At 35.2% G+C, this 20073-nt stretch overlaps 1 protein-coding gene across 5 annotated transcripts in view; it reads right to left on the bottom strand.

Annotated features, from left to right (window-relative positions):
* NAV3 (neuron navigator 3) overlaps positions 1–20073 on the bottom strand; it is a 599001-nt gene that overhangs the window by 261077 nt on the left and 317851 nt on the right. For all 5 annotated transcript variants that reach the window (XM_081248291.1, XM_081248290.1, XM_081248289.1 and 2 more), the window contains exons 2-3: positions 3883–4000; positions 3195–3247 (exon numbers count right to left, since the gene is read on the bottom strand). In XM_081248291.1, coding sequence (XP_081104417.1) covers positions 3195–3247; positions 3883–4000 — 171 coding nt within the window. The remainder of the gene's footprint in view (positions 1–3194; positions 3248–3882; positions 4001–20073) is intronic.

A 20073-nucleotide genomic window follows, 5' to 3' on the forward strand; every position in this document is an offset into this window, starting at 1 on the left:
TCTCATCCTTGGCCACGGCTTCAACCATTACCTACGCAGTAGGTATATTCTAACCAATACCTTACTTCTGGCCTTAAGAATCACATGCCTAATTGCCTCCAATAACCTCCTACTTGACGTTCCAATGGGTACATCAAATTCTACTTGTCAAAATCTGAATTTGTCCTCTTCCCTTCTTCACCTTTTAGCCTGTTTTCTCCCTCCATAATAATCATCTGGTTTAATGGTAACTATTTACTCATTCAGGCCAAAAAATCGGGGACCACTGCACAGTCCCTATATTTTTCATCTCCCATACCCAACTGAAGGCCAACACTTAAGTATTCTACAATGCCCAGAAAGCACCTGGGGTGATCATTTTTAATATTTACATCAAGTCACAACACAGCCCAGCTTTAAAAGTCCTCCAAAGGCTCCTCAATCAGCTTAGAGTAACATACAAACTCCTTCCTTTGGTCCTACAAAATCAGGCTTCTGTCATCCCCCCCAATCACCTCTCACTGTGCTCAAACCACAGTGGTCTTCTGCTCTGGAACACACCAGGCTCACTTCCTTCGCATTCCTTTTGTTCTTCCCTATTAACACTGTGGCTATTATTTATTTGAATATTTGCTCCTCTGACCCTCAAGTGTCCCTACACCTGGTGTCTTATGTGCTCAGTTAATATTGCCTAAATATGAATAGCTGGCTGTTATTCATCAATATACCGTACATTCATACCATGAGAGAACTTCTATTACTAAAGGCTGAAAATAATCCAATAAAGGTTACCAAGATTGAAATTAAAAAAAAAAAGACAATTTGTAACTAGAAACAGTAGCAGACCTAGTTTTACCTTATCTTTTGTTACTAAACATGAACGCCAACCAAAGGCCATGAAAAATCAGATATATAAAAAGCATTGGCCAAGTAGTTCTATGAGTAAGGACAGTGCTCACTGTTACTAACACAGCACTGCTCGGTTGTTACACAATAAAGAAACAGGCAACATCCTGTTTGGAAAAGATATATGAAATTTATAAGCCTAGTCATGCTATCATAATTCTCTTTCCTCTACTTTCTTGTCTCAGTTAAAATCTGGAATTTTTATTCATTAATAACATAGTACCGATGCCAATTCTTAAGAACAGAGGCAAAAATAATTCAGCCAAAAAAGTTACATTTGTGTCATATGTATTCTTCTGAATCACCTTATTGAAGGCATGCCAATTTCAGGTTAGAAATTCAACCACATCAAAAAAAATGAGGTTACAAGTCATTGTTACTCAAAATTCAGTGTAATTCTGACTAAAACTTTTTGGCTGGAAAAAAAAATCACCTATTTTATAACATTTGCATTTCTCAGGTTTTGGTTTTTCTGTTTTTTTTTTTTTAAATCAGAAGCAGAAATATCAACATAACATGTATACTAGATGTTGCATGACATTTGGGGGCTAATAAGGAGCAGGAAATAATAAAATTAAGAGAGTCTTATACCCATGAGAATATTTTCAGATTTGTAGAATCTTAGGCACAGATGTTTCAGATAAATATCTAAGGACCGCATCTCTATTTATAGTTATGAGTTTTGAAGGTTTATTTGTTTATTATCTGTCATGAAGTAATAACTTGGCTATTTATTGAACTGTAATCAGAATCAAATTGGAATACCAGCAGAGAACATAAGAGTTTTAGTATCCAACATCTCTTTAGGGTTGAAATAATGAAAGTAAAACCAACAGTGTTGGGTTTGAGAAATAACATATGATATTCAGGGACTATAGAGCTTTTTAATATAAAGCCTTAAAAATTTTTAGCAGGTATTAATTCATGAATGTGCTCTTTATAAAGTTTGTAGCAATACTACTCTGCATTTCCATGTCAGTTTAGGTAGTAAAGAATGTCCATAATTATATGTTATTATCATATCATAATTAGGGTTCATTTTACAGATGAGAAAGTTGAGGCTCAGAGAAGTTACATGTCTTTCCCATCATCGTGCAGCTTTTATTATAGCAGGGCCTAAAGGTATTATAACTACTTCCAGTAAAACTTCAGGAAATAACCATAATTAATTTTAATAGAGTCGTCTTTGTGCCCAGAGTAATTAGATCAGGAAGTTTCCTTAAAACTGAAATGTTTTACAGAGAATCTTTCTTTATAGTGATTTTTTTTCACAAGAGCGACACAGAGTTCATGTCACTGTAGTAGGTCCTTAGAGGAGTGCTTAAACACACACACACACACACACACACACGCTAGTTAATCACTCTTTAAAAATAAATTATTTTTATTATTTTGGATTTCAGTTTTCTGACATTAAATAAAGCAGGTCAGCAGGTCAAAACCGTTCATCATTTTTTTCATTCTTCCAGTTTCTGTCAATTAAGTACTCATTATTTTTATTTTAAATGTCTATTCTATGCTAAAAAGAGTTTTGGAGGAAACCTCATCTTGTGGATTTTGGCTGTCATTCCTGATTATATCTGCTGACATAACTTCAGTTAAGGCATTTTGGGTTCACGTTGTCCTATAAAATAAAGTTGTGGCTATTTAATTAAGAAAGGGGTGGGGTTTTATCTCAGCAGTTTATTAATCTATTATTTTATTATAAAACTCTAGGCTTTACCAAGTGGTAAAAATAAGAGAGGGCTGGGGGACAGACAGACCTCTAGATCGACAACTTTCTAGAAAAGGCTATGAATCATATCTCCTAGTCAGTCCCTGCTCAGCAAAATTCCAGCAGCCTGCCTTTAGAGTTACTTCCAAAAGTGTTGAAGAGTCCATGTGTTTACATTGGACTTTGTTATGAGCGAAGGAAATACTATTCATATATTTTTAAAATGCACATGGCAACTTCTGTTCTTCAAACCAGTTGTTCAGACAAAAAGGCTCCACTTAAAACTGGAAATGGGATTTATTGCCACCAAGACCAGTGTTAAATTATTCAGACATCAGAACAACAACAAAACAAAGGTCAAGGATCTGATAAAACACCTGGAGATTGGTTCTTCAGGAGTCATACATATTCAACTGTATCGTTGTTACCACTTCTTCCTAAATTTCCCCCCAAGAAATATATATGATAGAATATGATCAAATGGTTTCTTAAACAAGGAGAGAGACATGCAAAAGAAACTTCTAGTTCATTTATAAATGCAGTTAACTCTGGAAGTGAAGACAAGCAATATACTTAGAATAAACATGATTCTTACCATCTGAGATTGACTCCTAGGACATCCATTGATATCTTCAACTTTTTCATTTGCTAAAGCCAAGAAATAAAATAAAAGAGAGAAAAAAAGAATGACATGCTTAAGCCATGAAGTGAAACACACAAAAAGGAGACTAAGCAAAAAAGAAAAAAAAAAAAAAAAAACACCAAGCAAAATGCTGGTGCTACATCCACTCTGCCTCCTAAGCCGTGTACAAGAAGACACTCTTGTTAGCAGCCGCCAGGTCCATATGCACAAATCAGGCAAATAGAAAAAAAAAGTGAGTGAGAAGGAAGTGGCTGCTAATTCCTTAGCTTGTGCCAAATGACTGCTGGCATGAAACCTTTCACAATTGTCCCTGCTGGATCAGGATATAGTTTCAAGGAATCTCAGAGTGTATGAGTTGCTCCAGCTAACGAAATGCACACATGGGAGACATATGGTTTAATGAAGCGTTCATTTCTGACAATTCAGTGTATGTAAAGATACAGTTTTAGCCATTTAAAAGTATGGCCAAACTGCCTTTTTCAAACATTCTCACATAAACATTTTAATTAAATCACGGGGAGAGCTGCATTAATCTCAGAGACACATGGACCAAGTTCTTAAGCATCCAAATTAAATTGTATTTTACCAAAGTGCGTGGGCGCAGAAACTTTCATGGCTTTTCTCAGAGGGCAGATCTTACCAATGATCTGGATGATTTCTGCTAGCAGTACTCCATCTGCAATGTCTTGCTGCAAATCCTTGATCAGCCGCTTGTGGCCCGATTTTGCCAGGTAGTGGTTGGCCCAGTCCGTGTAAATCTGTTGAACAGAGGGAGGGAAGAAGTGAGATGGGATGAGGGAAAAGAGAGGCAATAAAAATGCTTAAGACAAATGTTGGATTCAAAGGGAAGTTATTCTGGATCACATTCCAGCTTAAGGAGTCATAGCTCCAAAGGAAATAGTTGTAAAATAATTTTTAAACAGCCCTTTCCCCCACTTATCTCTTGTTTCAAAGGGGGATGACTCACTCTTTTTTCAAAACCGGGTACTAGTCACTTGTGACACAGCAAAACTCCCTTCCTGGATGACTACTGAGGAAGCTCCTGTTTGCAAATCAGTTTGAGTTTTTACTCTCCTGCCCCTGGTTCTATCATATTGAAAATAATCTGCCTGTCCTTGTAAAAGGAAGCCACCTGGATTGATTTATACCAGAATCTTACTATAAAAATGTGTGTTTCTCTGAGAAGGCTTTATTAAATTTGTCATGTGAGATACTGTATGTGACAATATTTTGGCATCATTTTATGAAATAATTGCAAATGCCTAAGCTATTTTATTTGAACTCTGTCATATCCCATTTCAGCCTCTTGAAATGCATTTATATAAGAGAATAGAGGAAGCAAATGCAGTTATTACACAGAAATTATAATACAGAATTGAGGAGCAGATTATGAGCCATAAGGTTGGCAATCTACATAAAGTAGAGGTGTCTCTCCAATAACAGATTATGATAGAAGAAAAAACTGAAACCGTTCAAAAACTTCACAAAAATAAAATGTGACTAATTTTTCAAATGCTATAGGCACTAACTGATGTAACGCAATCTAAATGTAAGGAAATAAATATGTTAAGACTTGAATTTCATGAATGGCTCATATGGACATATTAATACATTTATTACAAGGCAGACTATAATATGGGATATGATAGAAGAATGCAAAATTTGAAATGAGAATAGAGGAGGACAATTAACTGAGAAATATACACATAAAAATGTGTTATAGAAGCACTGGAATTAGAACTGGAAACATAATAGAACCTAAAGATAGGAAGTGAAGGAAAGGGCTTTCCCCACAGAGGGGACAAGATACAGAAAGGCAGAGGAAAAAAGGAATCAAGGGCACAGTGGTAAATTATATAATAAGGCAGGACGTCTGAAATTGTGACAAATTAGACTGGAAAGGTAAATTGAGCCTTGTAGTCATGAGCACTGAGTGCCAAGCAAAATGTAAAAAAATGCTTTTTTAAAATTTCTAACAAAACTAATACATGTTTTTATAAAAATAAAATAAAATAGAAGTGTAGAAACTGAGAAATGGAGGTTTCCCCACAACTTGCAACCCCACCCACTTTTGAATAACTTGGTATAAATAGTTCTAGAATTTTTTCTATGCCTACACACTTCACCACATGACACAATATTACACACACATACACACACATACACATACTCATGATAGAATACGTGACCAAATCTAGCTCAATTTTACTTATCACTGCATTTTTCCGTTTTTTATGTAACAGCATTTTAATAACACTTCTAAAACCATTTTGCATATATTTTCTCATTATTTTTGATGTAATATTATATATAATATCCATCTCCTGTTGAAGGATATTTAATTTTTTTAAAATGTTTCCACTGCATCTAAATTTGTAAGATACATCTTATATATGTATCTTGGCACATTCATATACTAGTATTTTTTACAGGACCAACACCTAAAAGTGGGACCATTAAGTTTTTTTAATGTGTCCTAGGTACAAACATTCCAAAATACAACATAGAAGAAAAAGAGGGTGTTTCTTTATTTTAGAAAATACAAAGTGGCATCTTAATGCATATGTAGTGGTATTAAGTGTCCTGAAAGACATAAATAATTTGAAGCATCCTGTTGCATAAGAAAAACATATATGATAGCAACACTACATCTTTCTCCATGTTCATGATCTTCTTTATACTGAAGATATTAAAGTGTGAGAAAAATCACTTGCACAACTGTCTCCTGAGTTAGAAAACAAACGCATGATTTCTAGATAGACACTTTTATTTAGTGATCATTTTCCTCAAGATTTTAGTCTGCTTGTGTTATTGTAAAATTTTAATTTTATAAGGACTTATACTGCTTAGAATATAAAAAAATTGAGCACTTTCCCTTCATCTACACATCAATCAAATGATAGCATTAATTGTTTGGTTTCTAGTAGAAAATTTCAGGGCAAGCTAGGCTTGATTTGTGCCTATCTCCTAGGCGGCGAGTTATAAGCACCGTTAATTGACTTTAAAGGAACCACAAAGATGAAGAACATGAGTTCTGCAGTCAAGCAGACCTGGCTTTGAGGCCCAGCAGACCGCTTGCCACCCCTGGGACACTGAACAAGTTGCTTATCCTTTCTAAACCTGATTCTTCATCTGCAAAATAAGGATAAGGATAATACTTACATTATAAAATTGTGTCAGGAATAAATAAGATAGCACTTGTAAAGTGCCTGTCACAGAGTTAGCCCTGAAAAAAGGTCTGCTGTTATTACCATTTTATGGCATCTAAGTGTTATTTGCTATGATGGCTTTCCAACAAATATGTTTTGATGTTATCATTTTGCAAAGGTTAAAAAATTTGAAAGTATTGGCAGTCAAAGACTTGAGAAACTGTACTCGTTGCTTTCTTACACTACTCACATCTCTGACTCCTGCTATCTAATTCACTGGGGCCACAGATCTGTCTGCCATCCAAACTCAGAGGAATGTATCCAATTTTAAGGCTGTGATGTTCTCATCCAGGCCTGCAATGCCTCCATCGTGACACAACCTCCAACAAACTCCATGTTGCATGGATTCCTCTTTTTTAATGAAGGCATTAAATTATGGAAAATATATTCATTTAACATTTATCTAAATATACACAGAATAGAATGTATTAAAAATAAAAACAATAATCCTTTTATTTTCCAAATGCATGTCAACAGTGCCTTAGCCTCTATCCAAATCCCTCCTGGGACTCAGGTGAGAAAACAGATGGGAAACCAGCTGGTTGGCTTCAAGACCTTGTTGGGATAGCCTCTGGCTGAGCTCATGGAACGCATTTTCACTTGGTCCAGGATTCCTTCTAGAGGAATCCCAAGCCCGAGTGCTTTGACTCGTCCAGCGTCTCTAACATATGAGACTTTGCTCAGATAGTAGCTCTGACTTAGCTGCAATCAGACAAATCTATTCAGACTAAATAAATGAATTTAAAAACTAAGTCCCATGCACTTTATTTACTTACTCTTTCTAACAGACATGTGTAGAAGATACCTGATTCAAGTTAATCAGTGATTTTCAAAGGGTTATAATCTAGATTAGGAAATATACAACAATTACAAAGCAACTTATACATATATTTAAAATTAAATATATATAAACTTATATTTTCCTGTCTTTTAAAAAAATAAAAAGTTAAATTTAAAAAAGTGGACATATGAACTGTGTCTTTTTTTTTTTCTTTTTTAAAAAATTTTTATTTTATTTTATTTTGTATTGGAGTATAGTTGATTCACAATGTTGTGTTATTTTTAGGTGTATAGCAAAGTGATTCAGTTATGCATGTGCATATATCTTTTCTTTTTCAGATTCTTTCCCCATTTAGGTTATTACAGAATATTGAGTGTAGTTCCCTGTGCTATACAGTAGGTCCTTGTTGATCATCTACTTGAACTGTGTCTTTAAGGAGACAGTTTTCAAGCAAAGGACACATGGTATATAAATATATTTAAAACTCATCAATAAACTTTCTGTAATAACCTGATGAGAGAAGATACAAACAACCTGTCAATCATCATTAGAATCTGTTGTTCAAGTAAACACAACAGAAGGGTGAAATCATGTCCGGATTTTGGATCTGAGCTCCAAAGTTGCCCTTGATTCATTCCCATAAAAATAATCACAGCATTTAACCTCTTAGCCTCAGTTGAATGAGTGAAATGTGTGGTACTTATTTTGTAGGATTATGGTATGAATTACAGTTGTTTTTTTTTTAGTGAAGAAACTGATATAATTGGAAATAATATCATAGCAATCGTAAATCAATATTTGGTATTTTCTACAGGATCATTAAGTGTTTAAGTCATCAAGGTTGTGACCAAAGCTTTAAATATCATTTACCTTAAAACATCTGAGGAAAGCTGGCTTCAGATGTTTAAACTTCAGTATTATGAATATAAATGTCATCTCATTATAATTATATTTCAGTTAATGCAGAAGAACTAATGATATTACATTTACCAAAGTGCTACTTAGAAACTCTAGCACAGTTGTATGTTTAATAATGCATTTACAGTAATTTAAAATAATAGAAATTAAAGGCACCATGGCATACTTTATATTTCATATTTATCAGCATGGGTTTTAGGGCCTATTGTGCAACAGCAGGTATTCTTTAAGGAACAGTCTATATGGTTGGAATTTCTACTCTGCCACTCGATATCCATGTGGATACCAACTGAACATTTATTTCCTCTCAGTGTAAGATTTTTCTCATCTGTAAAATGGCAATAATAGTATTAACTATTAATGGGATTATTGTGAGGAGTTAATAAATTTATACTTTTGGAACATGGCCTTTCACTTACTAAATATTTGTTAAATGTCAAATAGCATTATCAGTTCACATTTTCATTAATCATAATTAGTTTATTAACATTATAAAACAGTATCTTCGTCAAATCCTTAAATCTTAGTTGTCCACCCAAAGGTAGTTGACCTAACTAATTAAGGAAAACTGCTGCAAGTTGTAATGATCTCTTAATTATTTGATCTTATAATATTTCTTTTACAGTGAGTGCTAATTTTTAAATTATAAAATAATAGGGTCAAATAGAAGGCAATATTCCTGATTTCAAGCTATACTATAAAGCTATGGTCATCAAAACAATATGGTACTAGCATAACAACAGATAAATAGACCATTGGAACAGAATTGAGAGCCTAGAAATAAAACCATGCATATATAATCAACTAATATTTGACAAAAGAGCTAAGAACACTCAATGGAGAAAAGACAGTCACTTCAATAAATGCTGCTGAGATAATTAGATAGTCACATGTGAAAGAATGAAACTGGACCCATATCTTATGCCACTTAAAAAAATTAACTCAGAATGGATTAAGACCTGAAACCATGAAACCCCTAGAAACAAACACAGGAATAAATTCCTTGACATGGGTCTTGGGAATGAAGCTTTGGATATGACACCTAAAGTACAAGAAACAAAACAAAACAAAAAACAAGTGGGACTACACCAAACTAAAAAGCTTCTGCACAGCAAAAGAAATCATCAACAAAGTGAAAAGACAACCCATGGAATGGGAAAAAAATATTTGCAAACAGTATAATCTGATAAAGGAATTAGTACCTAAAATATATAAAGAAATTGTACAATTCAATACCAAAAATACAAATAACCCAATTAAAAATAGGCAAAGGATTTGAATAGACATTTGTCCAAAGAAAATACACAAAATTCCAACAGGTATAAGAAAAGATGTTCAATATCACTAGTCATTAGGGAAATGCAAATTAAAACCACAATGTGATAGCACCTCACGCCTGTTAGAATGGCTGTTATCAAAAAGACAAGAGATAACAAATGCTGACATGGATATGGAGAAAAGGGAACCCCTGTGTACTACTGGTGGAAATTTAAATTGGTATAGCCACTAGGGAAATTAGTGTGGAGGATCCTCAAGTAGTTAGAAATAGAACTACCATATGATCTAGCATTTCTACTTCTGGAAATATATGCAAAGGAAATAGAAACACTAACTCAAAAAGACATCTGCAACCCTGTGTTCATAGGAGCATTATTTACAATAGCTAAGACATAGAAAAAAACCTAAGTGTCCATCGATGGATGAATGGAAAAAGAAGTTGTGGTACATATATAGATATATAAAATATAGATATATAAATTTATACACACACACACGATGGAATGTTATTCACTCATAGAAAATGAGGAAATCCTACTATTTGCCACAATATGAATGAAACTTGAAGGCATTATGCTAAGTGGAATAAGTCATACAGAGAAATACAAATATTGTATAATCTCACTTACATGTGGAATCTAAAAACAAATGAAAAAACCTCATTGAAAAAAAGATCAGACTTGTGGTTACCAGAGGCGGAGGGTGGAGGGCGAGAGGGAATTGGAGAAAGGTGGCAAAAGGTACAAACTTCCAGTTACAAGATAAATAAGCACTAAGGATGTAATGTGTGGCATGATGACTACAGTTAATGCAGCTAATATATGATACATAGGGAATTTGTTAAGAGAGTTAATCCTGTGAGTTCTCATCACAAGAAGACTCCCCCTCCCATTTTTTTCCTTTTACTGTATCTATCTATATGAGAAGTTGGATGTTAACTGAATGTACTATGGTAATAATTTCACAGTATATGTAAACCAAACCATCAGGCTGTATGCCTTAAACGTATAAAGTGATGTATATCAATTACTTCTCAATACAACGGCAAATGAATAAATAATAAATATGGCTGTAAAAAAAATAGAAGACAAAATATAGACATCATATTGCTTTTATCCTGTTACAGTAAAACAACATCAGAAGATCTACTTTGGTTCTCCATGGAGTCTTAAACTTTTGTTTATGATGAATTTTTTTTTTTTTACTACTGACAATATAATGCACTGCTTTTGTGTATCACAGCAAACTGCTCCTGAATTTTTTAACCATAATTCAGTATTTGATGAGTGTATTATAAATAACCTGACAGTTATATAAAAATTATTATGACTGTTTTTGTTACTGCATACACTACACTCTGAGGTATACAAATGTTTCAATGAGATACAATAATTTATTTTTAATGAGTGCTAAATGATCAAAGAAATGTAGAGAAGTAGGTGGGGAACAACAGACTCTTCAGTCAAGAGCCTATTTTAACAGAAAGACACTAACTTATAACCTACTTAGAAAATATTATAAATGAAGTCAGATGATTTTAAATATTAGTTGAGCTGGTTTCAACCCTGCATTTATTTATACACATTAGTTTCTCCCCAACATTCAAGGAGTAGTGATATATTCCCGTAAGCACTGCTCTCTGGTTTATTCAAATTATAGGTTTTGAGAAGTCAAATAGGCTCTTCTAATCCATAGCAGAAAGAAACTGTTTTGAAAACCAACAATTTCAACAGTAATAATTGGGTTTTCACATTACATAAAGTAGCAAAGGACTAAGCACATAAAAGATAAGCCATAAATGGTAGATTAGGGAAGAGTGACCAGTGATGAAAATATATTTTCCCACAAAGAGAAGAATTCGTCCCGGGAAGAGAACTGGAAGGAAGGAAAGGTGCTAAGATTCGACCCAACAGGCCACCTTTCTGGGTAGAGTTTCATAGTAGCATCTGGACCTGAGAAGGACTCACAAAGCATAACATCTACCAAAAGTTTATGGGAGAGCATCCATTATTTTCTTCCAATTCCTGAGAATCATATGGGATTTTCTAAGGGAAAGCAAGTGAGCCCAGAGAGTATTTGAAATCAGGACAGGAAGGATGCTTAGACCTAATATGGGAAAGGACAAAAAGCAAGAAATATGTGAGCACAGGTTATGATAACTCCAGTCTGACAGACATCATAAATTTCACCACTTACCGGACAGTGGCACTGATGGGTACTGACGGCCCATAAGATGTGGCATCATGGTGCCGTGGTAGTAAGCACCCTTGTTCACCAACCCTCCCCAGATTATCACTTCAGGGAGAAAGATGTACAAGGGAAGGAGAAGAATCTGAAGTTGACTGGGCCTTTTCTGATAGGACTGACCTTTAAACCAGAAGTAACTGAATACTTTGAATTGGGAAAAATAAATTTTCTCCTGCTGTACAGAAATAGAAATTTGAGAGATGAACTTATATATATATTCTTTTTAAAAAAATAGAATCTCTTTGCTTATTATTATTATTATTATTTTGGTCACACTGCACAGCTTATGGGGTCTTAGTTTCCCGACCAGGGATCAAACCTGGGCCCCCTGCAGTGCAAGAGAAGAGTCCTAACCACTGGACTGCCAGGGAATTCCCTATATATTCTTTTTAAAAGCTATAATTTTGTACACCTCAGTGTATTATTCAAAAATCCATGAGTGATAGGCAATGTTGGGCAAAGGAGATTAGAAAAATTACAGTATGGAATTAAGACCTGAAACATGCTATTTTTACTCAGTTTGAAATCTGATCACAGACTGGATCTTCAGTTGCTATCACAGAACTGATATGACCAAAAGATCCATGGAGTTCAATGTCATGACTCTTGCAGACCTTCTAGAAATCTCAATACTGAGGGCTATGAGGGACTATTATAAAATGAACCCATTAAAAGTTTTTGATAATATAAACATCATCACAATATATGTAATAGATTCACCAAGTAAATGGTTCAACACAGCTAGTTTATTTCTCAGTTTTTACATCAAGGAAAATACTGTTAATGAACTTTTAAAAAAATTTTCAAGTTTGAAGGTTGATTAAAAGTGAATATTGATGAGTCAACAACCCCAGAAAATCAGAAGATCTGTGAAAGCAGGTAAATTCTAAAGTAACCATAAAATAAACTCTAATAATTTCCTTTTGCTTTTTTTCTTTATTTCTCACACCCAATCTCTGACCCAGTTCTGTTAATTCTATCTCCTTAATATCTTTTGACCCTTCGGCTCCATTACTGCTGTAATTATTCTGGTTCAGCTTTTCATCATCTCTCACCCAAATTGCTTTAAAAGTCCTAGAAACTGTCTCTAAATTAGGCAGGGTATGCACTAAAGTATTCTATACACTATAGATAGGGACTGCTTTAAAATGCAAGTCTGATAAAGTAATTTACCTTCCTACCTAAAAATCACAGGATAGCTCCCACTTGACTTCAGAATAAAAGTTTCCGTATGAAGCCAATTTACTCCAGTTCTTAAAAGTGAATTTGTTTAAAGAAAAATGGCCAAAAAAAAAAAAAAAGAGAGAAAAAAGAAAGCCACAACTATGAAGGTCCTAGAAGAATGATGAAAGATTGAGGAATGCCATCCAAAAGGATGAGCTTTGACAAGCAGAGAGAAGGGGAAAGCATATTCCATATATATATATATATATATATATATATATATATATATATATATATGAGGAGGGATAGTGAAACTTATTAAGGGGCAGAGGTGTATTTCATATTCTGAATTCTGAATCCATTTGGTCTGAATAATTCCATTTGGTCAGAGCACGGGGAAGAGGCACATGGGAAAGCTAGAGAGAAGAGGACAGGAATCAGGCAGGGGTCCTATGTAAAGAGGGCTGTATCAATATTTTAGGTAAAAGCTTATTTTTATGTAGGAGGAGGCATAAAAATGACAGATATGGCTGTATTTCTAAACTCTAGCTCTGGTGTAGCTATGAGGGATAGAGAAAAACAATAAAGGGAGACTGCTTAAGAGGCTAAGACTTAAGACGTAAGACTCCCACTTTCTGGATGGTAAAATAAAAACTTTTCCACCCTGTATTTTCTAGGAATTCTCCCTTAAGACAGCAAGAACAAAAACTGAAAGCTCCAACTCAATCTCCTATGACTGCAGTATATGAATATGGAAAGCAGCTAAAAGATGCATGATTTAGCAAAGAGGAGTAAAGGACCATCAAGCCCACAGGAGCCTGCGGAGAGAGACATCAGAGCAATGCAAAGAGATTTTCCCATAGGATCCCAGAACAGCTCAGGAAGTGTGGGCAACAGACCAAGTGACAAGTTGGGGTGGGAGAAACCAGAGACAAGAGCTACTGTACCTCTTCCTCATACCATCAAGAGCCAGGAAGTACAGACCAGGGAAAAGCCAGACTTAGAGATATCAGTCAGACAGGAGGGTGGAGGTATAGGAATGAAAATGAGGGATTAAATGAAATTATGCATCCTGATACTGAGACTCCAGCAAGTGTCTTCCTGTCCTAGGTTCTTTCTCCTTCAGAAATGCAAGATTATATCTCCCCCATCCGCATTCCAGCCAGAAATGGGAAGTCCTTCTCAGACAACAATTATCATCCCTAAGACCAACAGACATCAACATTCAAGGTACCCAGTGGATCAACCAGCTGGCCAGTGGATGACCTACAGTGAATCCCAGAGGACACTAAGAAATGTGTGGATGTGTGAACATAGCTTTTTAGTGTCTCACACTTGATACATACAGAGTTGAAGGTTACCATACAGTTGATGAAATCCTCTAAAATAAAATACAGACACCAGATGGGTAGATAAAAAAGAACAAAATAGTGTCAAAGGCAGGAGTAGAATAAGACTTCGTTATAATGTTGGTGTCTACCACTTAATAGGTCTACCCAAAAAAGCCTGGCTCACAGCCTTTTGGTCCATCTATATACAATCCATATACATAATATATACATGATATACATGATGCTTTCATTTTTAGATTTTAAGAAAATACAAATATTTCTTACTTTTAAAAAAAATATTTGATTTTTGGTTACAAAAAAGAAAACTTCTTAATGATGATTAGTATATCAAAATTCTGGTCCATGTCACATATATTACTAATAATATATTCCATGTGAAGGGATTACCAGTCTTAAGTAAACATTAAAATTCATATACATGCAAAAATATCACTTTCCATTATTACTGCATTTAACCTTTCAAGTTCTCTGAGAGTTATTTCCTACCTGAGAAAAGAATATACCTTGGCTGCCTACTGTACTTATTTTGACCATAAGCCAGATGGAGCAAATAATCAACATAAATATTCTCAACTTTCATGCTTGCAACCCTACCCATCCCAGTGACACTTCCTTGGCGTATAGCTGTCAAATGTACCACTTGATTCAAGTTTCAGATTTTATTGAAACTGAAGTTATATTGATATTTTCATTTACAACTGCATTTATCTGTTTAAATTTATAGCCCAAGTGATTACCTTGGAATGTAATGACATCTCCTTTTAGGCATACCTCGGAGATATTATGGGTTCGATTCTAGACCATCTAAATAAAACAAGTATCTCAATAAAGCGAGTCACAAGAATTTTTTGGTTTCCCAGTGTATACAAAAGCTATGTTTAAACTATGCTGTAGTCTATTAAGTGTGCAATAGCATTATGTCTAAAAATACAATGTACATACCTTAATTAAAACATATTTCATTGCTAAAAAATTCTCACCATCGTCTGAGCCTTCAGCAAGTCGTAATCTTTTTGCAATAGTAACAGCAAAAATCACTGATCACAGATCATCATAACAAATGTAATACTAATGAAAAAGGCTGAAATAGTGCATGAATTACCAAAATGTGACACAGAGACACGAAACGAGCAAATGCTGCTCAGAAAGCTCAATGCAGGGTTGCCACAAACCTTTGATTCGTTAAAAAAAAAAAAACCCAAAACACACAAAAACCGCAGTTACCTGTGAAGTGCGATAAGGTGAAACAATAAAATGAGGTAAGCCTGTATTTTCATACAGGAATAAGAAACTTTTACATGAGCAGAAAGAGACCTAAATGTAATCTAAAAGGAAAACAAGAGATAGAGTTTACTATGCTAACTACCGTATTCCTGATTTTTTTTTTTTTTTTACCTGCAGTTTATTTGTAGGGAAAATAATGAAACCAGAATACAAACTGGGGCATGCATCATCAAATCAAATCAGCCAGCACTGATTGCACAGTGCTGCGCTGGGTACTGTGGCCACATTAAAAAGGATAAAACACATAGTTTGTCCCTGAGGAGGGAAGCAAGGACTGGGCAGGCAGCAGGTTAGCCAATTTTGAGAACCCACCAGGTGTTCCTTGCAATGATGATTGCCTCGTCTCTCCCCATCTTGTCTATCTGGTGACATTCCAGCTACCTCGATCCTTTTTCCAAATCATCACTCCCCACACTCTTGTGAAGACTCCCTGGCATTTAGTTGCGGTCATATATGTCACTCTCTGATCCTTCTGACCACTCCAAATGTACTGATTGTTTTGGTTTTTGAGTCATATTTTCTCCTCTAACCTTAAGTGTCATCATCATCCTGGGCAATTTCCTCATCAGTGGACAATCCAATAAACACTCTGCCAGAAATGAAATATATAAAGAAGAACCATCTACCCTGTCTTAAATTCACAGCGCTTTTTAATGATCTTTTCTTCTACAGAGAAAATGACATTTTGTAAATTTTTGAAAAAGGAGTTGGATATTATAACCATACAGTACAATTCTGGTACTAATTTAACATTTTTTCACTTAACTTCAATCGCATTGCCACTGCTACCAGCAGCATGACCAAAAAAAAAAGGCTTTATAGTATTCTTTCTCCAAGATGTAGTATCTGCTAATAATATTGTTGAGAGTAAGGCACTATTTTAAACACGTTAAATGGTTTAACTCAGTCAATCCTCAAAGCTTCCTAAGAGGAAGATCCTATTATTCCATTTTAGATATGAGGATCTTGAAACAGAGAGGTGAGGTGTTTTCCCTAGGTCTCAACATAAGAGCGCCAAATAATCCAGATATTCTGGCTCAGAAGCTGTCCTCTTAGCTCACACAAAAGGAGGTATTTCATTTATGAGCTTCCCTAACTCCAGCCTCCTACAGTTATTTCCATTGCATCTGACATGCATCTCAAAATATGGGGGAAAGGCTCCTTTATTTGACTGCTACAACATCTGGCATTTATAGAATGCTCTATGGGGGAATCCATCCTAACTGCTTGCAAAATTCTAATAACCCAGGTGATAACATGTACCAAAGAGTATTTTAGAAAACCAGTTAAAAGAACTTTTACTTCTCATACTTTTCTAGGGAAAAAAAAAAAAGCATGATACCTGAAATTCTTTTACCTTCTTTTTATCTCAGTCTGATAATTGATGTAAGTTAAATTCAAGGTAAATATTAGCAACCGTCCTTCAAAGAAGAAATAATATGGCAGAAAAATATGTGTAAGAAAATAATATTAATGAAACACAGAGGTAAGAGAGAATAAACCTCGATTAGTCTTAGCAATTCAGTTTCTAGGCTTCTGACCTGGGTATTTCCACTCACGTACCCATAATTAGCAGTGAGGAATTGACTGTTAGAAACATTAAGCATGGACCAGTAATTCTCAAAGTATGGCCCCTGGACCAACATCGTCAGAGTCATCTAGGAACTTGTTAGAAATGCAAATTATCAGTCCTCACCCTAGAACCACTGACTCAGAAACTCTAAAGGTGGGGACAGTAATCTGAGTTTTAAAAATTCTCCAGGTGATTTTGATGTATGCTAGCTAATATTTGAGGACCACTGGCATAGACAATAATGTTCACACGTAAAAATGGATTTATTTCTAGCACTTTAAACTGTGTTTCACTGTAAAGATAAAGTTATTTCAATGTAACTTAAAAGTAACAAAAGACTCACAGCTTATATAGTATTTTCCCTTACCTCCTAAAATTCTCCTGCTACCAAAAAAAAAACACCCCAAAACTAAAAAACACCTCACAGTGAGCCCAGAAAATACTGACTACAAGTGCTCTTTGCAAACCATTCATTCCCACATTAAAAACTTTAAATTTTTAGTAATAAAGGTAGGCATCCATTTCAAAGTTTTTTCAAGGTTAAAAAACATCTATTTATTTAGAAGGAGGTGAACAGCAGGTGGTTTATATTTACTTAGGCTAAAAACATAAAACTTGGAAGCTGAGAGAGAACACACTTCCTGCTGTGCTAAAGAGCTGCAATGAAGAGTAATGGAAATAGAAGTGCATCACCCCAGGGGCACTGATACATCCAGCCAGCCACTGCTAGTCTGCAGGAGTGAAATTTCTGGGGACAAAAAGAGACTTTTAAAAATATTTGTTTTCTTGCCATCTTCTTTTTTGTCGTTGTTACATGAATTATAAGCAAACACAATACTATTTGGAAGATTTTGTTGATCCCCATGGGGCCATATCCTATTTTCATAAATATCTGAAATTTTTGAAACTATCATGAATTATAGTAACACACACGCATATATGTGTATATATACACGACACATGGTGATATGTGTCATGTAGTTTGCTGTTTGCTAAGGACACTTTGATGGATCCAATTTATATTCCAATCAGACACAATTATTTATTGGCTTCCTGCAGATGGTTTCTCTACAGTGACATGCTGTAGCTCCAGATCACCACAGGTAGGGGCTAGAGCCACATAACTCCAAGACCATCAGCTGGAGTGCATCTACTGTACAGCTTTGTCATGCTGCAAAGTAAACCTGCTCACCTAATTGGACAACCACACTAGTGGTCTCTTGACCCCGGCGAGAGCACCAAGATTTTAGAAGTCATCACACTGACAATCACCATAAAAATCTCCAAATTTCATTCTGAAATCCTTTCATTCTAAATGTACCACAACAGGTAGACTGCTAAGGATTCAATTTAAATCCCTTATAAGTTATTACACTTCATTAAGTAAAATGGAAAATAAAAATGAAAAAAAAAGGCAGACTGCTCACTATATGATTTCATACTGTATTTATATACAAATGCAAGGTAGCAAATAGAAATCAAAGATTCTAATTTGGCTAATATTTCAAGTTCAAGCCTCCAAACCAAATTTTACCATCTATTTTCTTATAAACCTATTCCAGTGATTGAAGTTGTTCCCCAAGAGGATGTGAAACATGGTCTAGAACATTCACCCAACATGGACAACTCAGGAAGTAAAACTTCTCACTAAGCAAGTAAGCTGATCTCAGCTGATGTTGTTCTCTAACTCCCAACCCCTCTGAGAAAAAAAAATAAAGTTAAATTTTTGAAGGGTTTCAGAAGTAGAGCCTGGAGTCAGAGATTCTGGGCTCCTTTCCCAGTTCCACCACTTACTACTGGATCTTGAGTTTCCTCCTCTTTAATGCAGGGATCATACATATCCTTATCTACCCTGCCTATCTCAGAGGATTATTGTGAGGATTAACTGTAATAGAAAACATTTGCAAAAGCAAAATATATTATACAAAATAAGGCATCATTATTATAATCCATGAAATGTTACCCATTAATTACGTTTAAAAACATATTCCCCCAAAACAAACATAGAATCATTTCAAAGAACTATTGCACATGCATACTGAGATCAACTATGTTTTGTTTTTTAATTGCATTAATGAGACACAAACGAATTTATCTCCACAAAATGCCCTTATCTCGAATTTCTTCTCTGCCCATATCTGATGTATTTCCTAGTCTATTCCAAGAAAGGTCATACATCAGCTATGTATTATGACAATGGATGATTTTTATGAAGAGCTGACCTAACTAGCAATGCCTTTCCAGCCGCTTCATGATTATAAGTGACCCGACTCCCATCCCTTGTCAGAAAACCTATTACATTTTAGCTACTGTTCACCAAAACTGGTGTTCCAGTTTCCACAGCATAGAGTATCCTCTAGCAAGCAGCTTCTCACACAGGAACTTCATTTCCAGCTCTCCTCTTCTTGCATTTAGGTAGGAAAATGTAGACTTCTTCTCACCAATGGGATGTGAACTAAAGTGATATTCATCTCTTCCCAGCCTGGCCCATAAAAATACCCCACACCATATTCTCCATCCTTTTTGCCCTCGGTGCAGCTGGAAGTTCATATCTAGGTGGAATATGGAAGCCACATGATGAAAATGGCAGAGCTATCATTAGTATAAGTTCTGAGTGACTGTCCAAAACAGAGCATCCCTGATTCTACAACCAACAAGCAGGAAACACCTTTCACTGTGGGAGTGAGAAATAAACAGCTACTGTGCTAAGCCCCTGGAATACAGGTGTTTGTTACAAACTGGTGTTAACTGAAATTACAGAGATATTCTCCTTGCAGCCAAAGACTCTTCACAGAACAAATCCCCTGTGTCCAAGAATTTGATGATGATGCCAATGGAGAAAAATAGGAAATATTCCTATTTCCCTTCCAGAGACCATTGCCCTGTACCCACAGTCCTTACCAAGGACTTTCTCTTCATTCCTGATAATCTTTTCATTAATTCATTTCATGTGTATCTTCTGAGCACTTACTATGGGTTCTTCATCATTAGGAATGCCTCTCTCTTCCTTGTGAAGCTCTGACCG

This window comes from Mesoplodon bidens (assembly GCF_964165515.1).
Source record: "Mesoplodon bidens genome assembly, chromosome: 11".
NCBI classification, from domain to species: Eukaryota; Metazoa; Chordata; class Mammalia; order Artiodactyla; family Ziphiidae; genus Mesoplodon; species Mesoplodon bidens.